This window comes from Larus michahellis, chromosome 3, assembly GCF_964199755.1.
Source record: "Larus michahellis chromosome 3, bLarMic1.1, whole genome shotgun sequence".
NCBI lineage: Eukaryota > Metazoa > Chordata > Aves > Charadriiformes > Laridae > Larus > Larus michahellis.
Genome location: NC_133898.1, coordinates 8,562,604 through 8,578,039, shown reverse-complemented (window position 1 = coordinate 8,578,039; position 15,436 = coordinate 8,562,604). Strand labels below are relative to the sequence as shown.

At 43.1% G+C, this 15,436-nt stretch overlaps 1 protein-coding gene across 5 annotated transcripts in view; it reads right to left on the bottom strand.

The window, feature by feature from the left end:
* Window positions 1–2,104: 2,104 nt before the first annotated feature.
* Window positions 2,105–15,436, bottom strand: part of HAO1 (hydroxyacid oxidase 1) — a 30,563-nt gene continuing 17,231 nt past the window's right edge. For 4 of the 5 annotated variants that reach the window (XM_074578496.1, XM_074578494.1, XM_074578497.1 and 1 more), the window contains 6 exons: window positions 13,047–13,302; window positions 9,441–9,616; window positions 8,441–8,532; window positions 5,395–5,553; window positions 5,056–5,125; window positions 2,105–4,674 (listed from right to left, as the gene is read on the bottom strand). In XM_074578496.1, coding sequence (XP_074434597.1) covers window positions 4,604–4,674; window positions 5,056–5,125; window positions 5,395–5,553; window positions 8,441–8,532; window positions 9,441–9,616; window positions 13,047–13,302 — 824 coding nt within the window. In that variant the 3' untranslated portion in view covers window positions 2,105–4,603. The remainder of the gene's footprint in view (window positions 4,675–5,055; window positions 5,126–5,394; window positions 5,554–8,440; window positions 8,533–9,440; window positions 9,617–13,046; window positions 13,303–15,436) is intronic. The other variant, XM_074578495.1, reaches the window with a different exon arrangement.

The following is a 15,436-nucleotide window of genomic DNA, read 5'->3' as shown; positions in this document are numbered from 1 at the left end:
AAAATGAAAACAAAATGGAACATACAGGCATCGTGAAACAATTACAGTGCTGTGTCTCATTAGTATCTAAATTTGGGATTGCCAATCTTGTTTTAAAAACAGTTTTGTTCAACACTCAGTGACAGAATTTAAAAGCTGACATATCTTGCTGTATTGTGGGCCACAGTCACAGCTGGTGTAAATCAGTATAAACTAATGAAGTCAATGGAGCTTCTCTGATTTACACTAGCTGAGGTTATGGCTCAATAAGGTTAGACTTGCTTTCTAGGAGTGTTCAAGGAAGCCAACTTCTGTGTGTCCTGTGATGAAGTGGTTATTTATAATGGCCTTCAGTGTGGTTTGGAGCCAAATTTCCACATCAAAAGTAGCTTTATAAGAGATATCCTTACAGTGAGGTTCAGTGCAAAATCATGACTTCAGAAGCCAGCTTTCCTCGTGCTCTCGGTATTTGATTTCAGCCTGAAAACCATTTGAGAAGCCAAGAAAAGCAGAGCCATTCCTGCCTACTTCCCCAGCTCTGCTTCATCTTTGAGTCGCCTGCATATCCAACAGGCCTCGACCTACACTGCCCATTTATCAAAGCAAGTAACTCTAAGTGTCTGTTTATTTATGTTCAGAAATTCCCAGTAAGACAGACAAGTTTCACACTTAACCTGAAAAGTTAGGGATGGAGGTGGAGTTCTTACCAGTTCCATAGCTATTTGTTTGACTTGGCCACTAGTAAAAATAAAACACAATAACGTGTCCCAGAGTCGCAGCAAGAGGTGGAGGTCACACGAAAACAGATCATGTCTTTCACAGCTCTTCAGCTTCAGTGCACTGAATTACGACTCCCGTTATTTACTTACTGGATTCCCCACCCTGTGCGCAGGCTCCAAGCATTCAAAAAGCAGCAGGTCTCTGCTTCAGAGAACTGACAGGCTAAGCGAGAGTAAAATCTGTCCTGAAGCTGCACCAATCTCCTCCTCCACTTTTTATCTGAAAGGTCAGATGGTCTCGCAACCCTCAATTGACTTTGCCATCTTCTGCTCACCAGACTGTCATGCCTGCAGTCCGGCACCTCTGTGCCTCGGCACTCTCCTCTGCTGGATTTAACTGCCAGGCTCTCATGGCAAATATGTTCCCGATACAGCCAAACCTCTCCTCCAGGCCCAGACCGCCAAGGTGTTGCAGCTCAAAGCAGTCTTTTGCAGAAGCATATTGTTTCTTTCTTAGGAGGACCCTGCTCCCTGTATGTCTAGCCTTGATATGCTCTATCAGATGTCCAGACAACGTCACAGGCTCTTTCACTGACGTTGTCACTTTGAAACAGACTGTCTTCTTTAGAACTGTAGAACTTTAGTACTCTCAAGTCCATCTGTTGAGATCCCAAGCCAGGGCTGAATCCTCTCCAAATCTCCCAAGTGGTTTCTACACATCCTCTGTGGAGTGCCACATTCTTCCGTATCCTCTTCAGGGGGTTTAATCCTCTATAGGCTCGCTGAGGCCTAGGAAACAACTTTGCGGAGATGCTTCCAGAAAAATGGGATCTTCGAAACTGACAGCAGCAGAGAAACCAATGTTGTAGGCTGAATATGAACATCAGTATGTAGAAGCCTGCCTGACATCTTAGCCTCTTGGGAGATACCACTTTCTCCTAAGACGTACAGGAGAAGTACAGTACTCTCTCATATTCTCAGGCTTGGCTTATGGTCTCTCCTCTGCCCACAAAAGATCTGATAAATATTCGGTCATTAAGATTCGCAATCTCCTTTTCCGCGGAATGTTCCTGGTCTACCACAGAGGGGATTAGGGAACCCCGTTCAGTTACTGCTCAGTCACCAGCCTCCCAAATGGGTTGTTTTTTTTTCTAGGCACCCAGCACACCAGTTGAGTGCTGTCTTTCTGGGTACATAAATATCACTCACTGTTCCTCCCTTATTAGAACTTTTTCTATGTAGACGTTTTTTTCTTGGTATCTATGGCTTAATATGGAGACAAGGCAAAGTCAGAAAATTATTTTATAATTAAAACCACCAAGACACTGCGTTTCTTATTTGACGTACAGATAGGCAGATCTACTAAAGCATCATAAATATAAAATACACCTTCTGTTCCCCCTTACCTCTATTCCTGGGTCTGAGGATTGTGACTAATTGTTCCCAAGAGTTTGCTGGGTTCACTTGTTATTTTAGAGGCAAATATTGTATTTTTCTACTTAACGTATCTCAAAAAGACCACCACCTATTATGCGTGCTATGTTTTCTTCTCAGCTTCTCCAGATTAAGTAACTGTGAGGTAGATTCTTTTTTTTTTAGCCCGGGCGTTGTTCAGCTTTTAAAATTGTTGAGGGCACTCAGTTTTCCTCCTTTCTAACCCAAAACCAAACAGAATTCCTACCTTTTTAAAATAATTTCCAGAAGCAGTTGTGTTTGGTTGTCTCAAAATCAAGGGAAATTCTCTTCACTGTGGAATATTTTATAAACAGAAGTCTACCAGGCAAATGAATTTCATTTCTGTTAATGCTGTCCCACAGCCTTTCAGTATTTGGCTCTAATTTTGGTTTTTAATGTCTGTGTATTCTTACTAGGGTTGAACTGGAAGGCAGTCAGACAATTCTCAGATAACAAGCAGGAAAAAACAATGTAAACCCATTATCCCAGAGGAACTAGAAATAGTTAATTACGCACAAGTAATGAAACCGGTTTCCTCACCATCAGAATTTATCCTGGACCACAGAGTTACAGAACTTTCCTTGAATCTGGTTGGGGCAAAGACAGGAAACTACATCTTCTAAACTTTAGAAATAGATCTTAAACATGTAAACATAAGATATTATGCCCCTATCTTTTAAGTAACATTTATATTATCTAAAATAAACAGTCTTTATGAAGTTAGTCTGTAATTGACATCTGACACAGTCCACATTGCAACAGATATGATAAGTGCAGTAAACAGCAGAAATTATGCTTCTCTATGCTCTGAGAAACATTCATATTTCCTTACACAGATAAACTTTATTTTGTTGCTACGCAACCCTCACACAACACACTACATTCTGCAGTAAATAAGAGTACAAATTTTACAACTGAAGGGCAAGCATGTGGCCTTTTGGGTTTTCTCCCCATTTGGAGTTCCAGCCCCAGCTTTAGTTCACATTGAAATATTCCATCATTTTATTACAAAGCTGCCTCTAAAGCGCAGTGAGGGATATCTCAAATAGAGCAAAAAGGGAGAGTCAGAATGCATGAGTTCTCCTGACACTGATGGGAAACAAATGGTAGAGGCAGTGATGTCAGTGACAGCGGAACAGTGAAATCAAGGCTTTTTTCTCTCTTTTTTTTTTTTTTTTTTTTTAAATCCTCCTTTAAAATGGACACCAAATTTCCACCACAAGATTTTCAAAACCTTTCTGCAGTGGTCTCTCCCTGCTCCCAGTAACATCACTATACCCGCAACAGAAGTGAGACAGATGACGAGCCGCCCTTAGTTTTACCCGAGATGAGATCAGTAGTCTTACCTCCTCTGCCTGCTCACTTTGGGAAAGGCCACTTGGCAATATCAAACTATTCCTATCTTCTTCACAGTTGCAAAATTTCTCCCGAATTCAGTGTGTATTTGGATCGTTCAGAGAACAGAGGAGCAGATCTCGTATGTCTCTCTATCCTCAGCATAAGCAGAGTTGAATAACACCAGGATTTACCTCTGTCTGAAGGGTGTTCATGGAAACTGAATAGAGCCACTAGGATCTTCCCAGCTTATGGGTTAATACCTCAACTATTCAAATTTCTCGTTTGCACACGGCTGCAAAGCCTACAAACTCTCCCAGGTAGCATCAGCCTTCACTTGCCACTGTCAGCAAATAAATCCAGGTGAAAAACGTGACTCAGGGCTCCAGCTGGGTGCAGTCGGCACGGTTTGGTGAAGGCAAAAGGCCTACATGGATTTGCACTAGCCAAGGATCTGACCTATACCTAATGCATGGTCTTCTGATTGCAAAGGGGTTTGTGTCACTTAAACAGCAGAATTTCCCCGATTTCGCTTTGCTGTTCAGTTCTTTACAACTAAGAGCTCCCGCAGCCTGCACGCTACAAGCCCACATGCTTATAAAGCAATAGCACATAGTCGCCAGGGAAATGACACGACGTTCATAAGAAAGCAAGATTTAATCTCTACGATCTATAGTGTAGTTTCTCTAAGCAGTCAGCAAGAAGTATCTTTTACATTTTAAATTTCTGCATTTTAATAGCTGTTTGCTATCAAAACATTTCTGTTTATGGATTCATTTTAACAGTAAAGTTACTCCCAGGCATGTAAATTAATATTAGTGTTTGTTGCAAAACACCTCGAAGTTTCTATACTGCTCTCGTATAAAGGCCCATCTTTATTCACATCTCCCAGTAGAGGAGCTTTCCTTAAGAGCCCAGGAGAATATGGAAACACCTGTAAAATTCGCTTCCTTTCTTCGACAAGTGCTTCCTTTCTTCAACAATCCTTTCTCCTACAGACCACCCCTTCTCAGTCAGGATTGCAGGATGCGGCCCAAAGAGCGAATGCAGTTGCTTTATGTCTGGTAGCACACTTCCTGTACAACGGACGACACATGAGGCAATAGTCTTCAGACCTAAATCTTGGAAAACAAGACTTGATGTCCTCGTATCAGTGTCCTGCCAATTTCTCCTACTCTCCGGCATCCTGGAGGAGAAGGTACATATCAGTTGAAAGCCCTGCTTTTCTATCCCACTTTTCTTTCTCTATCACATAGAAATCAACATCCTGTCATGAAATCCAGCCCCTAGTGACCAAGGATTTGCCACTACTTTTCTATGGATTTATTGCTCTCCTTGTGAAAAAAATTTTTACTTGTTTTTACTTAATCTACTCAGTTCCTCATCTGTAAAACAGGGATAATGACAAGTCCTTTTCCCATCTCTCCATAGCCTGATCTGTTTATATTGCAAACATTTTCATCTCCCTTCTGGAGGTTGCTACAGCGTCTCGCCCAGGGCAAATGAAAGCTATGAGGAAATGTGAGACAGAGGTGGTTATTTCTGAGAGGAAATGTTCATGTCTCACCTGTCAGTGCCATTGCTAGGCGAAACTCTTCCTTCAGCATCTGGAGAACTTCTTTTGCTCCTTCTTCACCCTCGGAGATTAGGGGAAAATAGGTACCGTTACGTGTACATACAGCTCGTGTGTGTAGATACAGACATGTATACATGATACAACAAAGTTTTATGCACAACTGTAACTCTTGGTTACTTGTCATAGCAAATTTTAGATTAGATGGCCTGGATACACACACACCCCATCACACATGCACCCCTATGTGCACGCATGCATACACACGTACATTAAGCCTAAACAGCGAGTCTAGGTATCTAAAAGCATAAAATTGAGCTTTTTCTAACTTACTTGATAAACCAAGCCCCAGATGAGAGGTCTTCCGATGAACACAGCTTTGGCACCAAGAGCTAGTGCTTTGAGAACGTCTGTGCCTTTTCTTACACCACCATCTAGAAACACCTCCACCTTCCCCTCCACAGCCTCAACGATTTCAGGCAAGACATCAATCTAAAAGAGTGAAACCAGGAATACAGCTTGTCCACTTCTGTAACCCTATTTATTTTTTGAATGATTTCTTATGTAAGGATCCAAGCTTTAAAGAAGCTAAATGAGCATTTGCATACCTAACTGTATGCACAAATAACACAGCTTTGTATTGAAAAACAGCAGTGACTTAGCATGTTAGCAGATATATACAAAGGTCAAATTTATTTGGAGAGTCACATAAATAGAATGAGAATCAGCAGGGTCACACAAAATGGCCATCTGATCCCATGACATGTGTCCAACACAAGCCAGCATGAAATACTTTGGAAGAATATAAGAAACAGCAAGGACAGAAGAGGCCTTTCCTTTATCCTACCCTCCAAACTTCCAGTGTTCATTAGTTTGGGGATGAAATTGAATCACTGTCACTTTTTAAATAATCATCTTCGCTTTCTTTTTCAAATTTATTATTCACTTACACTAAGGGCCAGCTAGCATCCAGGAGTCCAGAGGCAGGCATTGTACCTACAGACACGGAGCAAGAGAAGGATGTGCCCTGAGAAACTTAGGGTTGGCTGAAAAATTTTAGTATGTTTTTCCTTTTGAAATGCATCTTGATTACAGGAATAATTGTAAACTTCTTAATCTAAAAAATAATTATCTTTCCTCTGAGTTTTGAAATGCTTTCTTTCAGCGCACATGTATGTTACTTTCACCAAGCTCTGCTTATCCCCTAAACCAGTGATAAAGACAAGGGGGAAAACGATTTTTACAGTTCCCAAGTTACAAATAAGTAAACGGGGAGTTCAGTAAAATGCCCACACCAGGCAAGAGGCCCCAGTGAAGAGATGAGCCTCCTGAATTCAAACCTCAAGCATTAATTACAGGGCAACCAATGCCTATAATGCCTAAATAGTTCCTATTCATGAAAATCAGGAAAGACACAAAACTGGAAGTCAAGTACTAAGGAGACTGGAAACAGTGTGTGGTAGCAAGACAAAAGGCACACAAATTCATGCCTTTCAAATACGGATGTAATTCATTTCCTTTCTAATGGATAAAAAATGACTAGGAGATGGGGGGGAAAAAAACTTGAAAGTGCAGTTTGTTTTTAGATTTGGATTAAAATTTTCTTGAAGTTTGGCACTTGCTGTGATTTTTTCCCCTCCCTTTGGTTTTGCTCTCTTGCCAAACATATTTTGGATCTTTTTCCATACACAGAGACCGCTTTCTACATCCTGACAAACTGTAGCAACACTAAAGTGCTATAATAACTAAAGTATGATGCAAACCATAATTAAAACATAGATTTCCTCAATGTGTAACTAGACACTAGAAATATTAACCAGCTTGGGTTCAGCTCACGTTCTGAAAACACATGAAATTAAAGCAAATTATTATGTTTCTAAAACAGAACCGTTTAGCATGATCTGGTACAGAAATTTATGCTATGAAAACTGCATTGTGAAATATATTCTTTGTACAATGAAATCCAGTGAACACATCAGCTTTAATAGTGCCTTCTCCTCTGCACTGTGGTATTGCAAAGGAATAACTCATCACAAGTACTTTGCAAGTTTAATTTCTGTTCTACTGCAGTTGGCAAAAAAAAAATATTTCGCATTTCTTGAGATTTCTTGTTTCTCAAAATGAGTACCTGGAGAGAGTCGGTCAAGAGCATCTCAGAGGATAACGCCTCAACTCAGAGGACAATGCTTCAAATTCATTAAACACTTAGAAAACCATTTGTGCTGGCATTTGGCTCCCCAATGCGAAGCTCGACTGGTGAAGAACCAGCCAACGCTACCAGGAGATCAGTGAGGCCACGTGAAGACTTCTGAAAATCAGCAGATGAAGGAAATTGTCTGGGGAAATCCTCAGCTGCCCCCGAGGAGAGAAGCAGAGTGCCCCAGGGGACAGGGGGACACGCCCGTGGGACAGCCAGGCAGATAAAGTGCAAAGCGCTCCACAGTGAAAAGGGGCTTACCTGTGCCCCTCTCCCGTCAGAAAATCATCGTGGAAAACAGGAGGGTTTTCATCAAGGACACATTAGGACTATTGAAACAGTCACAACTGGGCTTTGATTCTCCTCCCTTTCATTTTCTTTTTACTTCTGCAGCTTTCCCACACCAAATGAAGCAAGATGAGTGATGACTGGAATTTGGGGGGTTTTCCTTCAGCCTGAACACATACTTCTTCATTTTCTTTTGCTTCTTTCTTTTTTGCCAGTTGAAAACTTCTCAAATCCCTTTTCACCTTTGGAAAAGGTATGCGGTAGCACGACAAGGAAAAGGAAAAAACTGTTATTTAACCACTCTGTACCTTTTCCAGAGGTGAAAAGGTTTGAAAGGAGAAAAAGGGAGAGTTTCATTCTGCCTTTAGCTGTTCTGTAACTCTCTAATTTTTCAGAAGTCTCTGAAGAATATTAAAGGGGAAAAACAACTCTAGTACAACCTTCAGTGAACTGCAAAAGGCAACAAGGCGTTTTCAAAGGAGGATGGGAAAGGAGAAATAAAAGAGGAGATGGGAAAAAATTTCTTAAAAGCCTTTCCAATTTTTAAAATAATTAACTGACAATAATACCCTAATCTGCGATTGCTCTTCTGGATTTCCATGCAGGGTGCTGCAGCCAAGAAGAGGGTGCCCAGGTAGCTCAAAGAAACAGCCACCTGTAAAACCTCCTGTGCTTTTTTTGTTTGATCTGGCCAAGGGAAGGCCGTGTCTAACTCAGAGCATGATGTGACATACACAGAGAAGTGGAAAGAGACGACCGCTCGTGGGTTAAGGCATGTAACAAACATATTTACAGGTTTTTCCTCCAGCTGCCACGTGTTCAGAGGAAGCAAACAAGAAGGCAAAAGGTGGAGAGAACGAGAGACCACTGCTGCATATTGGCACCAGCACTTACAGTTGCAGGGACCCCATCAAGCTGTCGCGCTCCATGATTTGACACCAGGATACCATTTACCCCAATCTTTACAGCTTCTTTAGCATCATCGGCTAGAAAAAAACCCAAACAAACAAGATATGTCCTTCCGTAACTGGGAGCTTATTGACACTGTGGTGAGGGAAATTTTGGCATCAGTAAAAAAACATTGCCAGTTTGGGCTTCATTCCACCAAAGTCCCATCTCAACACAGAAAACAGTTTCATCTTTAAACAATAAGAGCAGAAAAGTCATTTGAAATGTTGGAGCAGAACATTTTACCACTCTGGATTAGCAGCCGTTTTGGTTGCTAGCCTTTATTTTCTCCACTATGTCCCACAACTCATCTCTAGGAAAGTATTTTGCTACATTATTTTCTCCAAACCTAAGTTATTGACATGATTACAGTAATAATCCATACTTAATGAAACCATGGTGTTCAGTGCTCTTTTGAAAGAATGGAAATCCTGCTTCCCTTTGTGTGGTGTATGACTTGGGTCGGAGTTAGAGTTTACGGGCGCAATGAAGAGAGCAAGTTCAGTCTTCCTGGCTGCATCTGATGTCAGATATAACTGACGCGATGCCAGCCGACCAGCTGACTAGTTCAGTGACCGGTGGCTCTGGTCCCTACCTACTGAGCATCAAGGTAAACACACCCCGTGGCACAGACACACAAACCATGTGACAGCTCCAAGTACTTCTTTAGGCAGCTCCTGTGAATGTCTTGGTTGCTGGGTTCCTAACCACGCATGAGGAAGAAAAGGGTTTTTTTCCCTTTGACTGTTTTTGTCTCTGTTTTGGCACAGCACAGAATTATGAACGTGCATCCCACCATATTCCCTATCAGCAAAGCAGATGCTTGCTGTTAAAAAAGTAACGCAATTCTATCGAAATTTCCCCAACACGAGCACTTTTCCTTCCCTGATGCCTCCGTGAGAAGAGACGCCTCGCCTCCCCCATGGGGAGCGGCAGAGCTACACACCCCTGAGGATTCCTTTCGCGACGATGGGCAGTGAGGTCAGCCCTCGAAGCCATTTGATGTCCTCCCAATTGACACTTGCATCAATCGCCTCGGCTACGTACACAGCCAGTCCACTGTTTTCTCCAAAGTCTTTCCCTGAGGAGAATGCCAGGTCGTTGCTTGAAAAGTTTTTCAATCTAAAACAAAAAAAACATAGAAAAATACTCTAAGAAAGATTTATTGTGGACGTGAATCAGTCCCTAGTACCAGCATTCAATTTACCTGTGTTAAACCTTTGCTGTACCACAGAGCAGGAGTGAAAACAGCCTGTCCCAGCCCATCAGATCACAGTCCTTAGTAAGCCAAAACCTTTGGCTGGCAAAGTATTTGGTAGCATTGGTGCAAGTTTCTCTGGCCTGAGGCAACAGTCTCAGCGTTTCAAAGGAAACAGGTTAAAGTCCAAAATCTAAAGATTCAGCATCAAACCCACAATTAGGAGGAAAACCCAACAGTGAGAGCGCTAATTTGGGCTCAAGCATCTGAGCTCCCGTGTGACTTTGGGCACAGCACTTCGCCACTCCTTTTGCCTCAGTTTCCCACCATAAAATAGGAATAACGGTATCTGCCAGGAGCACTGTCAGGATAAACGCATCAGAGACTGTGGGACGTTAAGACCCTAGAACAGTACAGCCTGGAAGTGAGAAGAGAACATCAATCTGGCTTGATATAACCCAGGACCCACTGAAGTCAAGAGGTGCACCTCTACTTACCATCAAAAAAAAACCCCTTAGCTTTCATGCAGCGAATTTTCTTTTAGTTTTTGGGGTGGTCTTTTTTCCCCAAATCCAGGGAATTCAGCTACTGGAGGGAATCGGGGATTGGGTAGGTGGGAGGGGAGAAGGAGGAAGTGAAATTTTGTTAAGCTCCATGAGTTAAATGGGTCTGCATGAAGCCTTGCATTCGGCCTGAATTGAGAATTTCCATCTGTCCAACAAGACCAGTTCCCCTTCTGTCTTGTTTGTATGTTTCCTTGTAAAAAGGAGGGGGAGGAAAAATGAAGTTCACATGAAAACACCAGCTATTATTTGCTCATTGGCACCGAGTTAGCCTCACCAGTTCTAGAAACTGAATGATAAACGACAGCCCCTGCACCGAAGAGTTCGCAGCCTTACTAGGCAAAGCAGGAGAAGGGGAAAGGAGGGCAAACAGAGAAATACAGGCTGTGCTTATATTAGAAAGCTGAAGCAGCCCCTGAGCGCTCACAAGCATTAAACCACCACCAGCAACAGCAGTACCACCAAGGACACCCATGTCCCGCACGAGGCGGATGGCTCTGTTCTTCGGAAACCCTGTCTCGTTCCACATTGCACTGTTTTATACTCATATTCCACGTTTAGGGAAAGGCACAGTATTTTTGTATGGAAACTGGCTGATTTCACTGCTGATTTCATGCCTGCAACAAGTCGCATTTCACATGGCTTTTCTGTTGAGTTCCAGGCCCAGAAGAAAATGGGAAAGGAGCAGGCTCTCAGCAAGATCCAGCTTTTCAGCTGTTGGTTTGTGGAGGGTGGGGTACCCAGAGAAAAACAGAACCATGGATAAGATTGTATAAATAACTGTTGTTTTTCTTGGCCTGTGACACGCAGATCAACACTTGAATGAATGTTGCCTTACATACGTTTCTGAGCACAATGGCACCTTGTTGTTGCTTTGAAACTCTGTTGAAAAACCGAAGCCAAGAAAAAGTTATCCCCTAACTGAGCGGAGCCCTGCGCTAGGGGAGTTTCACCGCCGACTCTGCAACAAAACACTGTCCGAGGGTTGTTCTGAAATCTGAAGTGATTAATTTGAACCTTTAAAGATTATTCCAACTTCACATTATTTCACACGGTTCACTCAAACAAAACCTTGTTACGGTTCAGTCAGGTGGGGTCAAAGTGTTTCAGAAACGCTCTATTGCTGTCCTCAAATATTTTTGGGTTATTTGACTCTCATTCAAAAACCCCAGGCCTTAAAATTATACTGCCCTCCAAAAAAGCTATTTAAAGAATTTTTTTTTTTTTTTTTTTTTTTTTTTTTAAGGTAAAATGACAGTGTGTACCATCAATGTTTTGTCAATCACAGATCTATAGCAGGATTACTGTAAGGGGCATATTTTAATTCTAGATTTGTCAGGGATTTTTGGTTTTCTGGTGCTTTACTTATTAATTGTACTTTAATACAGAAATCATAGGAAGAGTTAGGGTCGCTCTCTCAACCTTCATCATACCATCTATTAGCTCCAAGTACAAGTGTATGGGGGAGATCTGACACCCCAGGCTCTGGAGGGTTTTTTGCTTGAGAGGTGAAGAATCAAATTCATTGCAGAGTCCCACGGCTTATCTTAAATTTGAATATTACGAAAAAGATGAAAAACCTCAGGATGTGATATATTTCTTGCTATGTACAAGTTACATGTAGTATGTACATAGCACAGCATAACAGCCTTAGGAGACATAGGAAGAACACTTCATATCCATTGATAATATTCCAAACTAGCTTTCACCCAGAACTCAAATCAAAGTTAATCTGCTTCTAAATACATTCAGCTATCCTAAATTTTTTTCTTTCAATTTTTGTGTTAATTTGCAGGCTCTGAATAAGAGCAATATACAGTACTCTTAATATATGCCGTGGCGGACTGCAGTCACTACCCAAGGCCTATTTGCAAGACTCTCACAAGACTTTTAGCTCCATTTTGCAAACCCAAGTCCTGGATATCCCATCCACTAAATACACCGCTAACACGGTGCCAGCGCTTCAGCGTATGCTTATTGGGGTGATCTCTACAGTCTACTGATTTATATTTACTAAAGGCTAGTGAGATCAGTGCCCTTACAACAGTGCTGGATAACTGTTAAAATTAAATGCTTCATAGACCCTGCAAGTAGAGAGGAACTAGAATTAGTGCTGAAGTCAATTATGAGGCTACAAATTCTTTTGAGATATAGAAAATGTCACAAAACACACGTGAAATTGTGGGAATTGTCCTCATGGAGAATTTAGAGAGGCTGATCCCCACATGTTTCTGTATTTGACAAAAAGAAGAATTGAAGTTGCTTGGAAAGGAGCTCTGTGGTCAGTAGCAACACGGCCCTGGACCCAGTGCAGTGTCAGAGGATAACATAAGTTAGAAAGGACCATAACATCGCTTGGAAGGGACCTTTGGTCCACTTACTCCAGGCCCCCATTTGGAGCACAACCAACTCTGCAACTGGATCCAAGTCCAAAGTCAGAGCAGGTTGCACAGGGCTGTGTCCAGAAGAGTTTTGAAGGCATCCAAGAACGTATTGACAGATGTACGACGAAGTCCCCCATCACTCTCACTTCATCACTCCACAGGCTCATTTTGCCTGGCACACAGTGTCTTTTACAGTCTGCAAACAGCAAGCTTAGTTTTGACCCAAAGCAGATCATCGCCCAAACACAGCAAGAGACAGGTGCTCAGTTCCCCAGTGTTATTGCCCAGCACAGTGTGTGGCACCTAGAAGAAACTCCTTGTGTCAGAGAAAAATTTTCCCCACAGCACCTCATGGTGACCATGGCACTGCCATGCACCCATCCCACATCCCACCAGCGGGCACCTACCTGAGGTGGGGAGGAAGCTGGAACTTGTTGCGCACATCGTTGATGCGCCGGCCGAGGAACGGCGTGTCCACTGTCACGAAAATTCCTTTGTAGCCAGCTCTCTCTGCACGCTTCACGAGGGACTTGGTAACCTCCCGGTCCTTGTACACATAAAGCTGCAGCCAGCGAAGACCGGCTGGAGCAGCTTCAGCCACCTCTTCAATGGAAGAGGTGGCCCAGGAGCTTAGCATCATCCCTGTCCCCATTGCATGGCAGGCTGGAGAAACACAAAAGTTACATTCAAGACTATCCGAAGCACAGAGGGTGCTCTAAACAGGAGCACTTGGCTCACGAGGGTGTGTCAGCACACAATTTCACACGGCCTTTCCTCAGCGTTAACACATTTTCAGCCTTCCAGGGAAGGCTACATGAATAGTTAGCAGTTACTAACAGCGGTGGGCTGCTGTGAGGGCTCTCTGCCTTATTCCCTGTCTTTATAGACAAATTTCTGGTGACTGCTGTCCGCACGTTGTTCTTCTTCAATACTAGAAATAAAATATATTATAATCAAACTAAGCCTAACCCATATTAACAATTCTTTCTCCTATGGGGAACCTTTTTTTAAGCCCCTAACGCCGGGATACCACTCGACAGAAATTTTGGCGTATACATTTAAGGACATACACACACGCACAGTTTTAAATGATCTAAAAAAAAATCCCAAAAATTGCATTTAAGGCTTCCAATTTTTTGTACACTGCCACATTGCTGCAGATTGGTGTTTTGGGTCTGTCATTCTCGACATTGCCCATCAGTCCTCCTCACCGCCGCCACACTCTCCCTTGAGCATTTTGATCATGACATTTTGCCTTTCTCCCACCCCCAAAACGCTCGCTAGCATTAAACCTATGTTTCTCGAAGTGCTCTTCTAGCAACTGCCTGCTGTCATCTCCACACAGTATTTTGGGGCATAATAAAATAGTGGGACACAGTCCAGCAGGCAGCTTCATTTAAAGACTCAAGGGGAAAGCTCCACTGTTCTTTTCTTCAACACTTTCATTGCCTGCCTCGTGCCCTGAAGGACAGGAACCCCACATCCATTGTGTAATAAAGCTCAACGCTTCTGCAAATTAAAAAGTAGAAATTCTGATCTCAATGAGAGTGAGAAACACATCCCAGGTGGCAGGCCTGACACAGAATACTCCAAAAAACAAAGGTCATAGAATGGTTAGGGTTGGAAGGGACCTTAGAGATCATCTAGCTCCAACTCCCCTGCCCTGGGCAGGGACACCTCCCATAGACCAGGTTGCTCCAAGCCCCGTCCAGCCTGGCCTTGAACACCTCCAGGGATGGGGCAGCCGCAGCTTCTCTGGGCAACCTGGGCCAGGGGCTCACCACCCTCACAGGAAAGAATTTCTTCCTAATATCTCATCTCAATCTCCCCTCTTTCAGTTTAAAACCGTTACCCCTCGTCCTATTGCTACACTCCCTCATAGAGAGTCCCTCACCATCTTTTCTGTAGACCCCCTTTAGGTACTAGAAGGTGCTATAAGGTCTTCCTGGAGCCTTGTCTTCTCCAGGCTGAACAACCCCAACTCTCTCTCAGCCTGTCTTCCTAAGAGAAGTGCTCCAGCTCTCTGAGCATCTTCATGGCCTCCTCTGGACCCGCTCCAACAGCTCCACGACCTTCGTATGTTGGGGGCCCCAGAGCTGGACGCAGTACTCCAGGTGGGGTCTCACGAGGGTGGAGCAGAGGGGCAGAATCACCTCCCTCGCCCTGCTGGACACACTTCCTTTGATGCAGCCCAGGATGCAGTTGGCTTTCTGGGCTGCGAGCGCACGTTGCCAGCTAATGTTGAGCTTCTCATCAACCAACACCCAAGTCCTTCTCCTCAGGGCTGCTCTCAAAGATGAGCCGGTACAACAGAGAAGTGGTCTCCAAAGTCTTTGCTGAGGCCAGAAGGATGGGTGCTCATGCCCAGTGTGTTTTGGCCTCTCCTCCTGTACCTTCAAAAAGCTGTGGAGTGAAATCACTCCAGAGGTGTGGGCAGCCCTGAGGTTAAATGTCATTGAGCAATCCCAGATGGGGTCAAGCAGACGGAGGCTTTGTGCTGACTGCCTCCCTGGGGTGACTTCCAACCCAGGCTGCACTACAAACCAGCGAACCTCATACAATTACATTTTTAGAATTCTATCACTTATCCTTTTTCAAGTAATCTGTCACTTAATGTAATACAAAGGAAAACACGCCGTGAAACTCAAAAAATATTATATAAAGTGTTATTTTTCTTGGTCTACCGCAGTATGCATATTTTTAGTGTAAATGCACCTCTGTTTCAAAATGTCATCTCCAGCCCATCGAGGAATTAAAAGTGGTCTTTACGACAACATTTTATTAAATCAGGATTACA